The 21,000-nt window shown below is 40.2% G+C and overlaps 5 protein-coding genes across 5 annotated transcripts; 4 read left to right on the forward strand and 1 right to left on the reverse strand.

Annotated features, from left to right (window-relative positions):
• Positions 1 to 1,597: 1,597 nt before the first annotated feature.
• GCK72_005153 (uncharacterized protein) lies at positions 1,598 to 3,452 on the forward strand (the record flags this gene model as incomplete). Its single annotated transcript, XM_053725059.1, has 10 exons — positions 1,598 to 1,771; positions 1,817 to 1,920; positions 1,973 to 2,082; positions 2,129 to 2,345; positions 2,390 to 2,511; positions 2,558 to 2,762; positions 2,813 to 2,922; positions 2,966 to 3,173; positions 3,219 to 3,361; positions 3,409 to 3,452. 10 exons carry the CDS (start codon positions 1,598 to 1,600, stop codon positions 3,450 to 3,452), a joined length of 1,437 nt encoding a protein of 478 aa, XP_053589253.1.
• Positions 3,453 to 16,199: 12,747 nt separating this feature from the next.
• Positions 16,200 to 16,630, reverse strand: GCK72_005154 (uncharacterized protein; the record flags this gene model as incomplete). The annotated part of the gene is made up of 2 exons (XM_003117426.2): positions 16,200 to 16,438; positions 16,486 to 16,630. The coding sequence occupies 2 exons, from the start codon at positions 16,628 to 16,630 to the stop codon at positions 16,200 to 16,202; spliced, it is 384 nt and encodes a 127-aa protein (XP_003117474.2).
• Positions 16,631 to 16,827: 197 nt separating this feature from the next.
• On the forward strand, positions 16,828 to 17,758 carry GCK72_005155 (uncharacterized protein; the record flags this gene model as incomplete). Its single annotated transcript, XM_003117331.2, has 4 exons — positions 16,828 to 16,966; positions 17,015 to 17,182; positions 17,228 to 17,653; positions 17,700 to 17,758. 4 exons carry the CDS (start codon positions 16,828 to 16,830, stop codon positions 17,756 to 17,758), a joined length of 792 nt encoding a protein of 263 aa, XP_003117379.2.
• A 205-nt stretch (positions 17,759 to 17,963) lies between these two features.
• On the forward strand, positions 17,964 to 19,401 carry GCK72_005156 (uncharacterized protein; the record flags this gene model as incomplete). Its single annotated transcript, XM_053725060.1, has 3 exons — positions 17,964 to 18,189; positions 18,236 to 18,548; positions 18,594 to 19,401. 3 exons carry the CDS (start codon positions 17,964 to 17,966, stop codon positions 19,399 to 19,401), a joined length of 1,347 nt encoding a protein of 448 aa, XP_053589254.1.
• Positions 19,402 to 19,576: 175 nt separating this feature from the next.
• On the forward strand, positions 19,577 to 20,334 carry GCK72_005157 (uncharacterized protein; the record flags this gene model as incomplete). The annotated part of the gene is made up of 3 exons (XM_003117188.2): positions 19,577 to 19,739; positions 19,789 to 19,956; positions 20,009 to 20,334. 3 exons carry the CDS (start codon positions 19,577 to 19,579, stop codon positions 20,332 to 20,334), a joined length of 657 nt encoding a protein of 218 aa, XP_003117236.2.
• Between the last annotated feature and the right edge of the window lie 666 nt (positions 20,335 to 21,000).

The raw sequence follows: 21,000 nt of genomic DNA on the forward strand, positions 1-21,000 counted from the left end.
GATTCTCTTCTCAACTGAGAATTCTATTGTTCAGGTTGCCATGAATAAGTCAGTGAAGGGGGTGAGCTTTGAGAGGCGTGGCGAGCTAGATGAATACGTGACAGATCTCAATAAACATTAGGGATGAACTCCAATAAGACACTGATGGATTTGAATAGAAGAGAACGGAGAAGGAGGCAAAAGCTACGTGCAGAAAGTTAGAGAGTTCCAAAAATTTTAATGGGAAAGGGGAGATGTGGGGACTGCAGGACCGCATAGGATTTTCCACTTCAGTTTGAGTTATTTTTCAAAATAAATTCGTTTGAAGTAGGCGGAGCTTAGGTTCAGATCCCATAAATTGACTTTCAGAACTTAAAGTGGAATTACGAACAACAAAATCTTTTCAGACAAAAATAAAACCAAAAAAATCCAGAGTTCAAAATAATGATGAAATTTCTCAAAAGTAGCACGCCTCTCACATTTTACACTACACGACGATCTCATCGCATATCATCAGAATATCAGAATCCGATTTAATAAGAAACGGAACGTCAGAATCTTAACTCTACGTGCAAATCGTATAAGAATAGGACAGTCTTCTTCTTCTTCTCCGTCCGTTTTGCTCTGGTAGTAAGGAGGTGACCGACGCCGAGTTTACACTTTTTGAAGAAGCATCCTCTCTTCGGGTCACTGAGACGGCTGTCCAACAGATGTCGACCAGCCACTCTTTATGTCTTCTTCTCTTCCTCTCTTACATTATTTCTCGGGGATCCCTTCGCAACTTTTTTTTTCTTCGTCACTTTATGAAGGAAAGAAGAAGAAGAAGAAGGGGAGAGGAATGATGACACTGTGCACTTATAGCTTCGATATTATGAAAAGAGACGAGGAGGAATAAGAAGGTCATGTTGGTCTTCAAATAAACAAATATAATAAAGCGATTGTTGTAAAACCAAAAGTGTTCCTCTTTCAATAAAAATATATCTTTTACAAAAGATATCGAAGATGGATTGATAACCAGAACCATTATTATATGTTTTTGTTTTGTTTTTTTTTGCGACTGTTCTGTGATGAAGGCGTAACCAGCTTTAACTTGTTTGGCTTTTGGTAAATAGGGACAGGTTTTGTTCCAGGATCGTCGTACTTGCCATATTCGTTCCAAAATTTCTGAAACTTTACATTTTTCGCTTTTTTCGATCTTGACAAATTCTGCACACCTAACGAGGACGTCATCACCAATCATAATGCTTGAATCATAATGTTTTCCCTCTGACTCACAACTATTAGTTTATTTCGCATTTTGTGTTCATTACAAGTAATCACTCAGTTTCTTGAACTTTTTGATTAATCATGACGTTTTCTGTACAAATAAATGATAACAAATTATCTATAAAACCTGGCCTGAAAATAGGAGTGAAGGCATTCATTGTCAGCAAACTTATCATTTCGTGTCGCGGTTGAAACAATTTTGAGAGCAAAAAGATGAATTTCTGTCTGCAATTTTTGGTTTTGAGTTGTTTCGTGGCGACGGCTGTTCTGGCAGTGGATCCGTATAGTAAGTCAAAGAAATTGAAATGAATTGTTGAGGAAAACGTTAGAAACAAAGTTCAATCAGTTTTCAATGTCATCTTTAGTCACAAAATATTGTCATCAATTCGATGTTTGTTTAGTTTGTGCTGGAACTCAAACAATCGACCCACCCAAAAACCTCAGTGTCGCTTGGTACTACCCAACTACTTGGAACTATAGTAACATTGCACCCCAATATGCTGCAAATCAAAACTGTTCATGGATTGTGAGTTTTCTTCATCATTTATTACTTTTCATGATCGATTTTTAGTTTAATATTCCAAAAGGAATGTTTGTATCCTTTTCGTTGACGGCCAATACAGCATCTTCGACAACAAAGCTTACAATGACAGATTCACTCGGATATGTTTCCACGTGAGTCATCTGAAAATGAGGGTGTCAAACAATGTAAACTAAATTTCTTTAGATTCTCATCAGTGACTATGGAGACATATTATTTGGTAGCTCCATCGTTTCGAGTAGACTTACAATCAACACAAGTTGGAACATTTGGAATGGTTGTTCAGTGGTTCACAAGTGAGTTTCAGTGTAGTCTCTCTTCTGTAGAATCCACTTTTTTCAGTTGATCCGAACGCCACTTCCAACGCTGTTACTTATCAAGTACACTCAGCGTCATCTCCATTAATTCTGTATGGAGGAAATTTTGATCTTCCAACAGTAATTCAAGCAGATACTCTAGTCAGTCTTCTCCCGTTTTGGGGAAACATCCTGCTTACTTCTTTTATGCGTATAACTCAAGTTTATGATGGGCCCTCAATTGATTCTCAAAATATTGGAAAGTGAGTAGGAGCTTTTATATCTAACATTTAATTTTAAAATCCAGCTTGTATAACATGGCGAGTTCTGGACAAAACATCAAATCCTCTGGAAAAACATTAACAATTTTCTCACTTTATCCGGGAATCGGGGCAGCTGGAAATCCGGTTATTTTGCAAGACTATTCAGGTAAAATACGTGTTTAACTGACTTCGTTTATTTTAAGTTTTTACAGATGTGAAACAATTCAAATCTTACAAAGCAATCGCTTGCATTGTTCCTAATATGTGCGAGTTATCTCTGGATGCAACTCAAGGCGGCCCTGTAGCTGCTGTTCGATTGTCACGTTTCTATGTGAAGAACATTGCCATGCCAAGTACAAATACTCTTTCAGTCTACACTAATTATGTGGCAACTGCTAACAAGTTGTCGGATTATACGTACGTGTTTTTCAGTTCAGTCATTAATTATAATCATAAGATGTCTTCAGATCGGCAACAGCAAAAACCAACATTCCACAATTATTCAATGGAAAACTCACAACGTTCGTATTGGATCAGGGCACGGCAACTGTTGTGTTCTCAGGAGATTCAATTGATTGTAATTGAAATAGAAAAATCAGTTTTTCGAAATATGATTTCAGCCAAATGGTCCACAGCTTTCGAGGGTCGACGTGGATTCTTTACATCACCAAACTATGCAACAAATAGCACCGAACAATCTTTCAACGATCAAATCTCCTCTTCTACGACTTTCGACATCAGCTACACCATTGATGGGTCTTCCATTGTTGGTAATTCAGTACTTAATGTCATGATCAAATCGAATCAGAAAGCAGTGATCGATAACTCGTTAGTTAAGACTTGGAATGTTCACATTACCATTTCGATTTTCAGATATTCCACTAAAAACTACCCAGGAGGACTTGTAAAGGCAACTGGAGACTTCATTTCTGTGAACTATCAATCTCAAGGATCCGCTTCTGTTGGACCATTGATTACATTCCGATTCGATAAACATAACTCGGCTATGACACATGGTAAGTCAAAACGATATACTGAAAATCCTTAATTCTTTTCGTTTCAGGATTCCTTCTTGCTATTGCTGTGTCAATTTGGAGATTATTCTAATTTTTGATTTGTTGATTTCACTTCTGAAACTGGTGCTTTTCTCTTTTTATTGATGTTTTCTCAAAATAAATGGTTCACTTTTTGCCAGACATAAAAAGAAAAAGTCAGCCAAATTTCCATGGCAGCCCGAGATGGGGGCAGACATGCACGAGAGCTCCAAGATTTTCATCTGGCTCTTAACTGAACTGTTTCATTTTATTTAATACATTGACTCTCTTTGAAAGGTTGAAATCAAGAAATTCTTGATTTTCCACAGTTTTCAAATTTCGAAAAATGAATAAATCGAAACACTGATAGTCAGACTGACGAGTAATTCTCACCTTAGGTTTCGAGTGATTTCTAATTGCTTTTCAATTATTTTTCTTTTGTATTTAATTCCAAGAAACTTCTTTATGTATATTTTTGTTTTTAAATCCACGTCACCTTCTTTCTTTCTCTCCGAAACTTCTCGAATCTCCATGACACTGAGTCACCGTTAATGTCGCGTCGCCTGGATATGCGCCTCCGATTCGGCTCGCCATCCCGCTTTTCAACAACTTCATTTCACTCTTTCCATTTTTCCAAACCTCCGAATTCCTCTAAATTCTTTTGTATTTTTTCAGAATCTTATCGAATTTTCTCTACTGACAAAGATCTAACGTTGAATTCCAGATGGGAAAGCTTGGCTCTTTCCTCTGGTGGATCGCTCTAACAGCGGTATAAATTTTAAAAGGTTTTCTGTATAAGTTTTTGATTTCAAGATTCTAACTAATGCTCTACAATACCAGTTAAGAAAAGGATTTGCCACGTTCCGATTGTCAGATGATGATACAACTATCAGTGGTGTTCCAAGAAACTCCAGAGGTGTTGTTCAAATCAAGTTGGGATGCGGTTTGAATAGATTGCCGATTGAGAATAAGTTGACTGAGATTTCAAGTCTGGAACTGGTTTGTTAGATCAGGAATTAACATCTAGACTAGGAATGCGACTTTCAGATTCATAACTGTGTTCAAGCCGAGGTCAGACTTGTTGGTCTTTACTTGAACTCCACGTGGATTCCATTAACTGAAATAATGGACACCGATGAGGTTACGATTGCAGTTGAAACCAGATATGAGGCTTGCTACGGTACATCTTATATTCTGAAAGTAAATCTCATATTCCTTCATTTCCAGAAGACGGACTCGATCGATGCGACGGCTCTCTCTGGTGGCTCCAAGTCGGCGGGAACGAGATCTCGTTGCTCGGATACGATCCGTCGTGTGAGAGTGGAGACATCGAGATGGAGGATGGGAGGAGAATGTGCAAAAGGCCATGTAGGCGTTCAGACTACATAAACTCAATATGAGATTATTTTTAGATCATCCGGAGAGAAGCGTTGCAATAAGTAATGATGAAGGAATGTATTATGATGGACAGGTTATGAAGGGAGTCAAAGCAAAACAGTTCAGCTTGAAAAGTTCAAGTTCGATGATGGCGAGGAGAAGAAGCAAGAGAGAGGAACCTGTAAGCAAAGCATCTAATAAGTCATTTTTATTATCACTTTTTAGCAGGATAAAAATGTGTGCGACTATACTCTGGAATCCACGTCAACCTCCACTACAACTCCGAGTACTACTACAATGACATCTACAGTCACTTCCTCGTCTACAGTCACTACGACTCCAACAAGTACAAGTACGGTAACCACTTCAGGAAGCACAAGTACACTCAGCACATCAACTGCCCCCACGTCGACTGCTTCCACTTCGACCGCTTCCACGTCAACTGCCAGCTCGAGTAGCAGCTCGACTACACCAACTTCCACGACTTCTTTATCCACATCATCTAGCACTCTATCAACATCAACACTCACTACTTCGACAGCTTCTTCTAGCACAACTCCCGTCACTACACCAAGTTCTAGCACTTCAAAAGCCACGTCGTCTAGCAGCAGTACGGCAACCACTCCGAGCACTTCCACTAAAATTACGACGACTACTTCACCCACTACCACAGTACCTACCAGTAAGTTTCGGAAATACATATCACAGGCCTGAAAGAAAATATCATTATCAGTATGAATCTAATCATATTGCAGCTATTCAGAACTGAGCCAACAGGTTTTTACTTTTGGGCTTCACAGAACTTCTGTTAATCTAAGTCTTCAAAAAATTTAATTTAGGCGCAAAAGTGAAAACCGTTCCATATCGAAATAAAATCTTTCCATTTCAGCCACAGTCACCCCCCTTCCTGCCAATGCCATTTGCTCTTATCTCGATGAAACCACAACGTCTACAACTGTAACAACCACCCTGACATCCACGACAACTGAGCCATCTTCCAGTACTGTAACAACTACTGAAACAACTTCAACTCCAGCATCTTCTACTGTAACGACCACACTTCCATCAACCACTCTCACCACGTCAACTGCTTCTACATCGACTACGTTGCCAACCACATCAACTACTGTGACCACACCAACGACAACTGTAACAACTCCTTCTGCCTCGACTAGCACCACCTCTTCAAGTACTTCTTCGACAGTCACAACATCTACCGCATCAACATCTTCATCAACACCTTCTTCGACAGTGACGTCATCAACAGCCTCTACGTCAACTCCTGTAACAACTGGCTCTACACGTACTCCTTCCACGTCAACTGCGACAACGTCAGTGTCTTCTACAACTTCTAAGGATACTACTGTCACTTCTACAACATCTCCTTCGACCACTGTAACAACACCAACCACAAGTCAATCCTCCACTTCCACAGTGACAACATCTGGATCGAGTTCATCAACTACAGTGGATCCGGTGAAAACTAATTTCCGTTTCAACGTTAATGAAACCACTGTCTTTTACTCAGAAGGAGAAATAGTTGATCTCACTTTAAATGGCACTGATAGGGTTTGTTTGATCTAAAATATTTGTTAAAGTAAGATACTTCAGTTCACCATAAATGTTCAATGCAAAGTTGGTGACGGTGCATACCAGGATACTACTACAGCGGGAGCCTGTTTCACAAAAGGTAATTGAAGTTCTTTTTTTTTTAGAAACTTGTACTTTAATTTGGTTTTTAAGCCAGTGGAGACTTTCCTCCGCTAGGAAAAACAATATCCGCCAATTTCTTCATTGGACCAGGAGAATACACATTTGAAGCTACCATCACTGGGACTGAGTATAAGACCTATGCTATCGTGAAAATACTCGCCACCACCATAGCTTCTGAAACCAGCACAACATCTTCTGGAACTTCGACGTCCTCTTCAACTTTGTCGACCTCTTCAGTGACTTCAACCACTAGCCAACAGTCGTCTACAACACCTACAACATCAAAAGACACTACGACGTCTCCTGTGATTTCTAGCACTACAACTGCCAGTTCGACGTCATCAAAAGGCACAACCACGTTATCGGAAGGAACTTCAACTACAACTCCCACAACTTCATCAGATACCTCTTCAACAACGACTTCTGATTCTGACGCTGACTCTACTTCTGATTCCAGTTCTCTATCAACTACAGATTCAAGTGGTGGATCAACATCTACCGAAGATCCAAGCACAGTCTTTGACTTTATATTGAAGAATGAGACCGTGTTAAAGTGGAATGAAACCGTGCACTTAACGGATACAGTTGCTATCAGTCCAGAACCGACAACTACATTGGATCCTTTATATGTGAGTTAATTGAAACATTTTACTTTGAGAATTTCAATTCAAATCTTTAGAAAAAAGTGGCATTCGAGTGCAGAAGCAATAGCGGTGAAGAATTTGTAACGTTGAAAAATTCAACTTGCTTGAACCAAGGTAAATACCTTGTTCTCATTTTCCATATGTGTTTTATTTTAATTTCAGATCAGCCAATGGTTAAAATGGCTACATTTGTCACGGACATCAGTTTGGCACCCGTTTCAGATTTTCTCGTTGGTTTGGGCACTTATGAATTCAGGATTAATATGACAAACACTCTCACAAACCAGATGGTCAGTCATATTTTTACATTGAATGTTGTTGGAGAAACGTCGAGTACCGAAGATGTCACGAGCACAACATCATCATCATCAACAACAAGTACTGAAGTGTCATCAACGGATTCTGAATCTACACCCACGTCATCTGCAAGCAAATCCACGTCTTCTGAAACTGAAACAACGACGGACAGTGGAGATGGAACTTCGACAACAACCTCCGATGGATCTGACAGCACCACCACTTCAGATGACTCAGCTTCCTCAAGGTTATCAGATTCATCTGGTGACTCGACAACTACTTCTGATTCTTCCGATTCTTCCGATTCTTCCGATTCAAGCTCTACTTCTTCTGTAGATGGTGGTTCATCTGAGAGTACTACAGTGGATCCTGATGCAACAACGGCTGTCCCCTACGATTTTGCTCTTGCAGGACTCTCATGGGAAGAGATGATTTATTATTCTGAAGCTCCACTCAACATCACACCAGTGCCAAACAAGAATCCAGAAGTTATGAACGTCTGTTTTAGAAATATTGAAGTGAATGATCATTGTATGAGTTTCAGACACAAATTTCGTATCAGTGCCGAAATGATTCAACTCAACCGTTTGTGGCAATCAAAGAGAGCAACTGTCTAACAGAAAGTAAGTTATTTACTATATTTTCAACTGGTAAATTGTTTTTTTTTTCAGCCGGAAAAATGGGATCCTACTCGTCAGCAATCCTATTCGATCCATTCAGCGGTTTTGTACCAGGATCTGGAACTTATGAGTTCTTGATAAATGTTACCAATCGAGTGACTTCTGAATCTGCAAGTCATATTTTCAAGATGATTGTAGTTTTGCCAACTACCACGGCGGGTAGGAATCGTTTTATTAGTGTTCATTAACATGGTTTGAAATTTCAGAATACGTGCCAACAGATTCTACGGATGACTCATCTGATTCTGATTCAAACGGTGGTACTGGTGGAACTGGATCTACAGTAGCATCTGATGGATCTGAAACTACTAGTGACACCGGATCTGGAACAACGAGTGGATCTGGAACTGGATCAGGATCTTCAAGCAGTTCTGGAAATTTGTCAGGAGGTAGCACGACAGTTGATCCATCTGGAAGTGGAACTGGATCTGTAACCACTTCCGGGACGGACTCGGAATCAGGAGCAGGATCCGGTGCAACAACTTCAGGAGATGGATCTGGATCGGGAGTCACCACATCAAGTTCAAGTGGAGTAGGATCAGGATCAGGAACAACGTCAGGAATCGGTTCCGGTTCAGGAGCTGGAACAACTACAGGAGATGGTTCCGGAGGATCATCAGGATCTGATGGTACCAGTGGAACTGGAGCGACTGGAGGGACTGGTATCTCAACTTCTGGAAATGGTTCGGCTGGAGGGTCAGGGTCAGGAACGACATCGGCTACTGGATCAGGTGGATCAGGGTCCGGAGGAATAGGAGATCATGATGGCTCGTCCAAATCATCGACAACTTTATCGTCTTCCTCTGGAGGAGATGGATCTCAAGGATCTACTACAGGTGGACCTGGTTCAGGATCTGGCTCTTCTAATTCTTCCGCCTCGACCGTCTACTCAGGCCCCACCACTACGACTCAAGGATCCACGAAAACAACAAGAACTCGTGGTGTTCTTTCAACTGTCACTCCAATCTCTGCAGCTGATCAAGCTCTGATCGATGCTCAAAAAGCTGATGTTTTGAGCCAACTTGCTGGAATTGTTGATGGATCTGCAGCTGGAGGATCTTTGAATACGACTAGTTCACTTCTCAATCAAATCTCAACATTGCCTACTTCTGATCTTGTTGAAGTCGCTCAAAGTCTACTGGCAAACACTCTGAAAATTCCTGGAGTTGGAAACATGTCAAGTGTTGATGTGCTGAAAACACTCCAAGAAAACATTGCAACGACGAATTCAGATTTGGCAGCAGAGATGACAAAAGTGATCACAAAACTGGCAAACGTGAACATGACATCCGCTCAATCAATGAATTCTGTGTTGTCTTCTTTGGATTTGGCATTGAAAGGAAGTACGGTTTACACCTTGGGAGTTTCGAGTACGAAGTCAACAGATGGTACATATGCGGTCATTTTTGGATATGTTCTTGCAAATGGATACACGTTGGTGTCTCCTAGATGCACGGTAAGTTAGTAAATGAAATGGAAAATAATCAAAAAAGTTTTAGCTGAGTATTTACGGATCCACAATCTACTTGACCGGAGACACAAGAGCATCTTACAAACAGGAGACCGGTGATACTGTTTCGGTGAGTTTTCTTTCTTCTCTGTAGTTACTTCTTTATCTGTTTCACAGGCCAATACAATGCTCGCTGCTGCCATTGGAGTTCAAGGATCTTACAACAAAAACGGAAGAACTGTATCGGTGGATCAAGACAAGATTGAGAACAAAAGATCACTTGTATCTGGAAATATAATGGCAACACTGACTGGAGTTGGAGATGTTCAATCGGGAGAGTACAGTTATAATGATATGTATGTGACTGCGTGGAATGTCAGCTATGATAATACAACAGTTGGAACAACTAACCAGAAGAATACATCTATGTCGTTTTATGTTCCAGTTTCTAATGTTCAGTTCTCGTTATTGGTACGTCCACAAGCTCAAAGGATTCAAATATCAAAAGTTTTCAGATGGAAGCCGGAACGATGGTCAAACTTCAATCAACTCAATCAGTATCTGCACAGGGATTAGTTGTGGCTGCAACCTATGGAGGAGTGACTTATACTATCACATGTACCAATGGAACTGCGAAATTCGTTGAAGTCGATACAGCTGATGCTATTTTCTCTTATAATGCTGGTGGTTTTACAATTGTTCCTGGAGATGGATCTTCGACGAGTACAATGCAAAAAATGATTCAGATGCCGATTGTGATTGAAAGTGAGTCATATTTTTGAGAATCTCATTTCTCACATCTAAATTCCAGATGTGAATCTGGATATCTTCAACAAAACCTCTTCTCCTCTTGTCTTCTCAGCTGCCGGAAGTTACACCATGAGACTTGTCTTCTCACCTCAAGACACTTCCCTCCCGGAAGTTTCAGCTCTCTCTCAAACTGTCTCTATCTCTACACTCTCTCCAACAACGAGTTACAGTAAAGCAGATTTACAAACAGCTATTTCTTCTAAAACTGTTATTCCGATTTCTGGAACGGTATGAAGACGTGATTGTAATTCAAATGAGAGTCAGGTTTTCAGCTGTTCTTCGCCAAATCCTCATCCATCGATGTGACTGGATACAGTTTCTATGCTGATACCACTGCCATTTACCTTCAAAGTTCGGTTTCTACTCTGGTCATCAGCTCTCCAACCTACAATGTTGTCTCGTTGGCTCTCGGAGGATACGGTATTCAAATCACCGCAGGAACATACACTTCAGGATCTCAAGGTCACACAACGTGAGTCTTATTGATAGGATTCGAAGATAATATATTCATTTAGAACCATGATGGAGTTCTCTGACACTCAAAAAATGAAGATCGATGGAGGATTGATTATTAGAAATGGAACGAATGGATATGTGATACAGAATGGACAGATTACTACGGAAGGAGATGTTTCGGGAACTAAAATTGGTAATAATAGTTTACAGAATATCTTTTCATTTGATATTTTTCAGATATCGTCCCTCAAAGTTTGATGAATCAAGAGTCTCAACAACAAATTGCCACCATCCTCGGCAACACTCAAGAGTTTCTGGAGAACAATGGAATGACAATGACAGATGCACAGATCAATGATGTACCAAAGTGTACCAGAGTTATAAACTTCATTTCAATGTTTTCAGACCTCTAATTCTCTTCTCTCCATCGCCAGTTCTCTAACTTCTGCTTTGAAAGTTGCTCTTGACAATCCACTTTCTTCTGATCTTGCTGCAAACTTGAAATATGCCACTGACAATTATGATGACCTCTACAATGTGCTACCAAGTGATCCAGACAACATTGTATACGTGGAAGAGATGACTCAAGAGGAATGGGCGGCCTATGTGACGAAGATGATTCAGAAGAACATTGCGAAGACATTGGCAAATCAATTGGCAAGTACACTGGACACTTTGGAGAACACCTTGGCAGCAAGAGCAATTGCGACTGGAAACTTGCCTTATGATTATTCGGTAACTAAAAACTATTTCGTGTTCGTATTTTTCAGAATCATTTTAGAACTACGTGGATGGCACTGGAATGGTGATTGTCATTGACGATGCTTCAAATATTGTTGGAAAGGTTCAATCTTGTGATGAATGGGATATCACTCTACCGACACCTGCATCTTCCTTGAACAATGCAGAGATCACGGATTCAACTCTGATACAACTTGGAATGGTCTGCTACAGCACAAATCCAAGAACATATGTGGACAATTTCGACATGTTGATCACATCGGGAGCGCTTGAAGCACATGTCAAGGATGAGAATCAGAACACTCTGACGTTGGTTTCTAGTTATAAGTCTTACGAATGCACTTACAATTTTTAGAATCTCTGAAGCAACATCTCCAATTACTCTCAGCGGACGAGGAAGTGACGACGACGCCGTGTTGACTCTGATGCAACAAGGAGACTTTGCCAGCTACCAGATCTTGGATCTCCACGCATTCCGAACAACCAACTGGAATAATTCTCTTCAATTGGAAATCATTGCTTCTCAAGACTACGTTATTCTAAATAATGATGACACCTACATGTTTTCGTCTTTCCAAAGTCTTCCGGGACCACTGAATTCGAATCATGAATGGTTGTTCGACTTGAACTCATTGAACACGACGAGCAATTACTTTGTGAGTGCTGGAAACTTGATCAATAACACTGGATTGTTCTACATTGGAATCGGAAAAAGAAATACGTCAACTGCCAGTGCAAATAGTACGGATATCGTTAACTATGGAGAGTTTGAATCGAAACAATGGTCATTTGCAAGAGCAGTTCAAATGGATTACCAGATAACTGCAATCAGCAAAGGATGCTACTTCTATCTTAACTCCACGGACGTGTTCAATTCAGGAGGAATGACTCCTACTGATGGAAAAGGAATGCAGTTTGTGAATTGCACCACGGATCACTTGACGCTTTTCTCTGTTGGAGCTTTCAATCCGACTATTGATGCTGATTTTTCTTACAAGTATTCAGTGAACGAAATAGAGAAAAATGTGAAAGTGATGATTACTGCCATCTTCTTGTTCATTCTTTATGGATGTCTCATCATCACTGCAATCATTTCTGCAAAGAAGGATCCATCCAGAGGAAGACTTCGATTCCTATCTGACAACGAACCTCATGATGGATATATGTATGTGATTGCTGTTGAGACTGGGTATAGAATGTTCGCAACAACTGACAGTACCATTTGTTTTAATTTGTCTGGAAACGAGGGAGATCAAATATTCCGATCGTTCAAATCAGAGGAAGATGGAGATTGGGAGTACCCGTTTTCGTGGGGAACGACTGATCGATTTGTAATGACTACTGCTTTGTGAGTTTCTTTTTCCTTCGGAACAACACTAACCTATAATTTTCAATTTCAGCCCTCTTGGAGAACTTGAATACATGAGAATTTGGATCGATGACGCTGGACTCGACCACAGAGAGTCTTGGTATTGCAACCGAATCATTGTGAAGGATCTGCAAACTCAAGAAATCTACTACTTCCCATTCAACAACTGGCTTGGAACAAAAAATGGAGATGGAGAGACTGAACGGTTGGCTAGAGTTGATTATAAGAGAAAGATGTTGGATGAATCGATGAGTATGCATATGCTGGCTCAAACGATTTCTTGGTTCGCAATGTTCACCGGAGGAGGAAATCGGTTAAGAGATAGAGTGACCCGACAGGATTATGCGTCTGCTATCATCTTCTCGCTTGTTGTGGTTAACGTGCTGAGTATTGTGATTCTCCGAAATGATAACTCGATCATCACTGACTCAAAGAGTATTTCGGAATTCACTTTCACTTTAAAAGATATCATTTTCGGAATTTGTTTTGCATTGTTGATCACCATCGTCAGCTCGATTCCTATTTTGTTGTGCTGCAAATCTCGTTCGCATCGTGAACATTTCTATTACAAGAAAAGACAAAGAGAGGAGCCTGGATTCAGAGATCCATCCGGTTCATGGACGGTTTATGCTGCTGGACTTCTTCGTGCCTTCATCACGTTCCCGTGTCTCATTGGATTACTGTACGTTGCTGGTTGTGGAATGAGTTTGATGGATGACTTTGCCAATGCTTTCTACATTCGATTTTTGATCAGTTTGATTGTTTGGGCTGTGGTGTTCGAGCCATTGAAAGGAATCATTTGGGCATTTATAATTCTGAAAACAAGCAAGAGCCACAAAATAATCAACAAGTTGGAGGAAGCATTCTTGAGAGTGAAACCAGCGGAGACATTCCAGAGTAAGTGAAGGCTTTCAGCATTCAATAAAATCATTTTGTTCTAGGAAATCCATACGGAAAGATTGAAAAAGGACTTGGAACCGAAATCGCCGATGTTACAAAACTCCGAGATACGGAAAACAGGAAGATGAGAGACGAGCAGTTATTTATCACTATTCGTGACATGTTGTGCTTCTTTGCCTCTCTGTACATTATGGTTATGCTCACTTTCTATTGCAAAGATCGTAATGGATACTACTATCAATTACAGGTAAGTTTAAATGTCTCTGGAGCACTGTATCACAACCAAAGCCTTTCCAGATGAGTACAATTCTTAACATCCCTCAAACGAACTACGGAGACAACACTTTCATGTCAATCCAACACGCTGATGACTTCTGGGATTGGGCGAGAGAATCACTGGCGACTGCTCTTTTGGCTTCTTGGTACGATGGAAATCCGGCGTATGGAATGAGAGCGTATCTGAATGACAAGGTATCGAGGAGTATGGGAATAGGAACAATACGGCAGGTTCGAACGAAGAAAAGTGCGCAGTGCGAAGTGGTGAAACAGTTCAAGAACTATATTGATAATTGTGGAGAGGAATTGACAAAAGAGTGAGTCTAGCTGAAGAAACATACATGCATATTTCTTTTTTAGTAATGAAGAAACAACACTCTACATGCAACCTGGATGGACAGCTGTTGAAAGTGAAAATGGAACTGACGCTGCAGATGAATACACCTACAAGACCGCTAAGGAGTTGGCAACTGGAACTGTGTCAGGATTTTTGGGAAGTTATGGTGGTGGAGGATACACTGTTAGTATGTCTGGAACTCAAGCAGAAATCATTGCACTCTTCAACAAATTGGATGCAGAACGATGGATTGATGATAGTACTCGAGCAGTCATCATTGAATTCTCCGCGTATAATGCTCAGATAAACTACTTTTCGGTTGTTCAATTACTCGTGGAAATCCCGAAATCGGGAATATATCTGCCGAATAGTTGGGTGGAATGTGTGAGACTCATCAAGTCAGAAGGATCCGATGGTACTGCTGTCAAGTATTATGAGATGCTGTATATCTTCTTCTCGGTTCTCATTTTTGCCAAGGAGATTATATTCTACATTTATGGAAGATATAAAGTGATAACCAATTTGAAACCAACAAGGAATCCATTGAGAATAGTTTATCAGTTGGTGCTGGGGTCGGTTTTATTAAAAAGAGGCTCATTAATGTTCCCTTATTTCCAGTGAATTCTCTCCCTGGCAATTCATGGATCTAGTGTGTGGAGGACTCGCAGTTGCATCAGTTGTTGCCTACACTCTCCGTCAAAAATATATCAAAGAGGCAATGGATGATTTCAATGCAAACAACGGAAACTCATACATCAACTTGACGATTCAACGAAACTGGGAAATAGTTTTCAGTTATTGTCTTGCTGGAGCAGTCTTCTTGACTTCTTGTAAAATGATTCGAATCCTCAGATTCAACAGAAGAATCGGAGTTTTGGCAGCTACTTTGGATAACGCTTTGAGTGCAATTGTGTCGTTCGGAATAGCATTTTTGTTCTTCTGTATGACATTCAACGCCGTCTTGTATTGTGTTCTTGGTAACAAAATGGGAGGGTGAGGAGTAGTGATTTGGGATGTTTCGTCATTCAATTTCTTTAATTAAGATACCGAAGCTTACTCTCCACTTTCCAAACTGCTCTGGCTGGAATGCTCGGAAAACTTGATGTTGTTTCAATTCAACCGATTTCTAAATTCGGTTTGGAGTTTTTGTAGAACTCAATAACTTATTTATTTTCAGCATTCGTTGTCATCATGATCTACATGATAGTCGGATCGAAACTTGTCCTTCAACTCTATGTCACCATCATTATGTTCGAGTTTGAAGAGATTCGTAATGACAGTGAAAAACAGACTAATGACTATGAGATCATCGATCACATCAAGTATAAGGTAATGAATTGCTTGTGGTGTTCATGATCTCAAGAGATTTGGAATTTCAGACCAAACGCCGTCTGGGTCTTCTCGAACCAAAAGACTTTTCCCCTGTATCAATTGCCGACACTCAAAAAGACTTCCGTTTGTTCCACAGCGCTGTTGCTAAAGTCAACCTACTCCATCATCGAGCCAACAGAATGCTTCAAACTCAAGGACAATACCGTAACCAGGCTGTTATCAACTACACTTTGAAATATGATCCAGTGGGTGCAATTGAGAAGAATGGACCTAAGAGATTCCAGAAATGGAGATTGAATGATATGGAGAAATTCTGATTTGGGATTGGGACTGTTTGGATAAAAAATAAAATAAAGTAATTGTGTTAATAATTCCTTGAAATCTAACTAATTTATTTATCGAAAACTACTCCTTCGCAAAATGACATTGAGCTCAATTTCAGCAATGATCACATCCACATCCATGATTTTCTTCCTCTTTCTTTGGTTTCTCATTCTCTTTATTCTCATCGTCATTTCCTTCTCCCTCTGGTTTCTTCTTTTTCTCAGGAAGAGTGTGCCCTCTACAGTGTTCTGTCTCGTGCTCTTCTGGTTCCCACGTCGATGGATCATCCCAGCGACGAGGTGGGGTGTAGATACAGCAGCAGTTGGATTTCAGACGACCCATATGTTCGTTGTCTGAAATTTCACAGTGAAGTTTTTTTCCATATCTTAAATGTTCTCACCTACAACGCCAGCTCCCCACGTGACACGTGGATATTCACGTGGTGCTCTGAGACGGAGTACAAGTTGCTCCGGTTGCTGTTGCTCCTGGACTTCTTCTTCCTCTTCCGCCTGACGCGGTCTCGTCAAAACTACGGTAGTTGCCATCGCTTCACGTCAAACGAAATGATTAGCAGAATCTGTGAGATACGTGGCATAATGGAAAGATTCCGTGACATTTACCGTCTATTTTTTCCCGCCCTAATTCGTTTTTCCTTTCTTTTCCTTTCCCACGTGAGATAGTTCATTGCTATTGTTTCCCCTCATCTGGGAATAAACAATCTTCTCATTTGATTTGGTTAGCCATGGCTTCCTCACTCGACAACCACATGGATCAAGATGGAATGTGCTCGGTGTACTCGGCTCAGCCATCGGAGACTAATTGCTCAATTAACGAAGTATTGGCGAGAGAAATGATTGCGGTCAATGAGGTTACAGATGATCGTGAGTGCTCTTTTTTTATTTGTACTCATGAGAATTGAGAGTTTTCAGATGCCGAAGTATCGATCTATTCTGTTCCGAAATCGGAGACAAATGTGACAATCAGCGATCCGTTTCAGCCATGTGAGGCGGTGAACCATTTCAATGTATCGGTGTATTCGCAACCGAAATCTGAGACCAATGTGACAATGAATAAGAAGTTCAAGAGATGCCAAGATTGTGAGTTTAACAAATTTGAAAAATTGGAAACATTTCAAATTTCAGTGGACAAAGTGCTCGACTGTTCTGTCTATTCCGTCCCTCCATCCCAAACCAATGTTACCATGAATGCTCCAACTCTCTCCGAATATACTGCTCTCATGTCTGAAACTGATGTCACTATGGCTGATGGATTCCAGCCTTGCGATGTGCTCAACGGACTCCAACAACTCGACCAAGCACCTGGATCCGAGCTCACTGCAAAAACTATCGGTAGCAGTTTCGATCATGTTGCTTACGTGGAGCATCTTCAGGATGAGCTCGGGATTCCAGATGACAAAGTGATTGGGTTGGAATGCAGCAATTCGAATATTGTGAAGATAATTGATTCAAATGAGTGCCTGATGCATCTCGCAGAATTCCACCCGATTGCTGTCGATTTCAGTGAGATGCCTGCACCGGCTGCATTCAATATGGCAATGCATTCAACTGGTAGGAGCATGAATAAATAAAACATTGAAAATATTCTAAATTCCAGACAAATCAACTGAGAACTATCATCTCCGCTCCTGCAACTCCATTCATCACAAGCATTGAGCTGCTTGCTCAGAGAACTGGATACATTTCCCCGTCTATTGCAATATGAAGACATTTTAATGATTTCATTTTTTTCTTTTTGAAATACTTCAGAACTTTACACTTGGGAAATTATCTGATTTATTTGAAATGACAGGTTCTATCACGTTGTAGTTGTATTTTTTCTCCAATTCATCAAACTAACTTTTCTCTTTGATATTGATTGATGTTCTCTGATCGGACTAGATATTCTTCTGATCGGAATATCTTGAAGAGATATTTGAAAAGAGCACTGATAGCTTTATCTATTCTTGCCATTTGTGGAATAATTGCATTAGGATTGTCCAGTTTGTTGTGGTATTTAGTGGAAGATTCAGCTTCATCACCTCAATCAGCCGCGCCTTCCACAACAATAGCTCCAGTTAAATGGCAATTCAAGCAATTTGTCAAAAGTGTGACTCACTTCTTTACTCTTTGAATTTATATTATCTCATTCAGATGCGACTCTGCTAAAAACTCTCCCGTCGGCTGCTTCATGCGGTAAACGAATCGTTGGATACTACACAGAATGGGAAGCTCCAGAAGTGACAGAAAATCAACTTCGAAAATTGACTCATGTCATTTTTCTATTCGCTGCGATATATGAGGATGGGAGTGCACAATTTTGGGATGAGCATGGTGAGAGCAGATTTCTGACTCTGAAAGAGATGGCGAAGAAGTTGAATACTGGTCTGAAAGTGATGATTGGAATTGGTGGGTATATGGTATCTCCAAGATTTGGACCGATTGTATCAGATTCGAAGTTGAGAAAGTGAGTGTTGAGTTCCTGAAGTGGATTGAAAGTCAGTATTTTCAGGAAACTCATCAGCGACATCGCCTCTATAATTGATGAGCATGACCTTGATGGTGTGGAAATCTTTTGGATATTTCCCGGACAAACACATAAGAAGTACTACTTGAAACTAATTAGGGAACTTCGAGAGAAGTTGTCTCAAATGGAACAAATCAAAAACCGAGCAGAAGCGTATATCCTCTCGATAGTCGCTCCGAAATTCAAAGTTCAGTTGAAAAATGGTTACGATTTGAAGAGACTTTTGGAATATGCCGATTTTATTGATGTGCTTACTTACGATTACTTTAACAAACAGTACAGCTCGGATCGGGGAGTGGCCGGACCAACGGCACCATTATACGGAGGAAACGGAAAAAATATAGAAGAAACAATGAAATATCTTGTCTGCGAGACCAGAGAACCTACAAGGATTAACATGGCAATTTCATTTTATGGAACATTCTGGCACAATCTAAATGGATCATTGGATGACGATTCTGTAGATATTTGGACGCCTACTGAATCGGATCTACATGCCGTCCGATGGAGAGAATTAGAAGGAGATGGATGGAATAAGAGTTCTTCTTTGTGGCATGACAAGTCAAAGAGCTCGTACATTTGGATTGAGGAGACAAAAACGTTTTTGGGATTTGAAAACGAGAGAAGTTTGGAGGAGAAAATCAAATATGCTAGAGATAAAAATCTTGGAGGATTCGTAATATGGGCAATTGATCAGGATGACGATGAGAATACACTTCTGAATGTTTTATCTCCAGCCAGTTTGTGTAATGAGAACGATAGGAGAACAGTTAATTATGTGTGCGAGAATTGAATAAAGATGATTTTAAGTACTGGAATTTTTATCGAATACAAAAATTACGTGTTCCACTACCTTCTTTCTTGTCGTTTTCCATCTTTGTCATCCTTTTTCTTCAAAAAGTCTATTTCGAATATTTAAAAGGCTATACCAAAAAACAGAAATCTTCAAGTCATGGAGTGTTCTCAAAATGATGTCGTCAAAGGTGACTCCTCTCCAACTACTTATGAAACCAGGACTGATTCCAGATTTCGCTGAAATTATGGAAACCAGTTCTGAGATTAATTTGGATGATGCGATAAATAACCAGAGACGAGTTGATACCAAAAACGAAGCGGATATTTTCAATGATTGTCAGTCCAGTACTGGACCTGAGAACTTCTAAGAAAATAAAATTTTCAGTAATAACAGCGATAGAGGAATCATTGAGTTGTGACTCCGTGAATACAGCAGTCACAGCAGAAACAGTTGCTGATAGTCTGAATGCCCACGCAGATCCATCATTGAATACAAGAATCTCGTTTAGCACAGCCTCAGAGATTAGTGAAAAAGAAGAGTCTCATGACATAAGTAAGTAGATAAAGGTATCAGGGTTACGAATCTAGGTCTACAAACATTTCAGATGAACCCCTGGAAGATCCCTTCTACCGTCCCTCTTCTCCACTTCAAGTCTGGAGGAACAACAATAAAATCACTGGATTTGAAATGGTGTGTGATGAGAAAAAAGTGGCAATTGTCGATTCACTGGAATGCATGACACGCCTTCAACAACCACTCGAGCCCATCTACTTCGATCCACGTGTCTATCTGGGAGTTCCCTATTTTGAAGTTTTCGAAGGAATCGGTCTATCCGAATCATCGTCAAATGGAGACGTGTCAACTGCAGAGCTTGGCCCGACGTCCGAAGAATTTAATGATTGGGTTCGAGCAATTGAAGAGGATGGATGAGTGGAAAGAATTCATTTGGTTATGCAGAATAAATTATTGGTTTTGTTGAGTTGTTTTTTCTCATGTACGTATATTGATTCTCGTCCATTAGGGCTAAACAGGCAACACAGCTCTTGCGAATTAGAAGAATCGATTGAGTTTTCTCGTGGGAGAACAGATTGATTCAATTTCTCATCAATTTCTTGTCTAATGGGCCTATTCTTGGGCAGCGAAAAACGTTTTTCGCTGGTTTTTTTCCGATTCACGGAACCAGAAAATCAGCGAAAAACTCTTCGCGCGCAGGCATTTTTTGCTGGAGTTTTCTCTTCCATATTTGGTATGTTAGGCCATTCACTTCGGGACCATTTTGTTTAAATCAGTGATCCTTTAACTTTCAGTGAAGCGTAAATCGACAATTAAAGGATCACTGATTTAAACAAAATGGTCCCGAAGTGAATGGCCTAACATACCAAATATGGAAGAGAAAACTCCAGCAAAAAATGCCTGCGCGCGAAGAGTTTTTCGCTGATTTTCTGGTTCCGTGAATCGGAAAAAAACCAGCGAAAAACGTTTTTCGCTGCCCAAGAATAGGCCCATAAACTCAAAAGACTTGTGCATTTCGAATGAAATATATAATCCATTTATCATCCTATTAATTTCCCCAAATCCTCGTCTCTCTCACTTTCC

Source organism: Caenorhabditis remanei, chromosome II (genome assembly GCF_010183535.1).
Source record: "Caenorhabditis remanei strain PX506 chromosome II, whole genome shotgun sequence".
Classification (NCBI taxonomy): domain Eukaryota; kingdom Metazoa; phylum Nematoda; class Chromadorea; order Rhabditida; family Rhabditidae; genus Caenorhabditis; species Caenorhabditis remanei.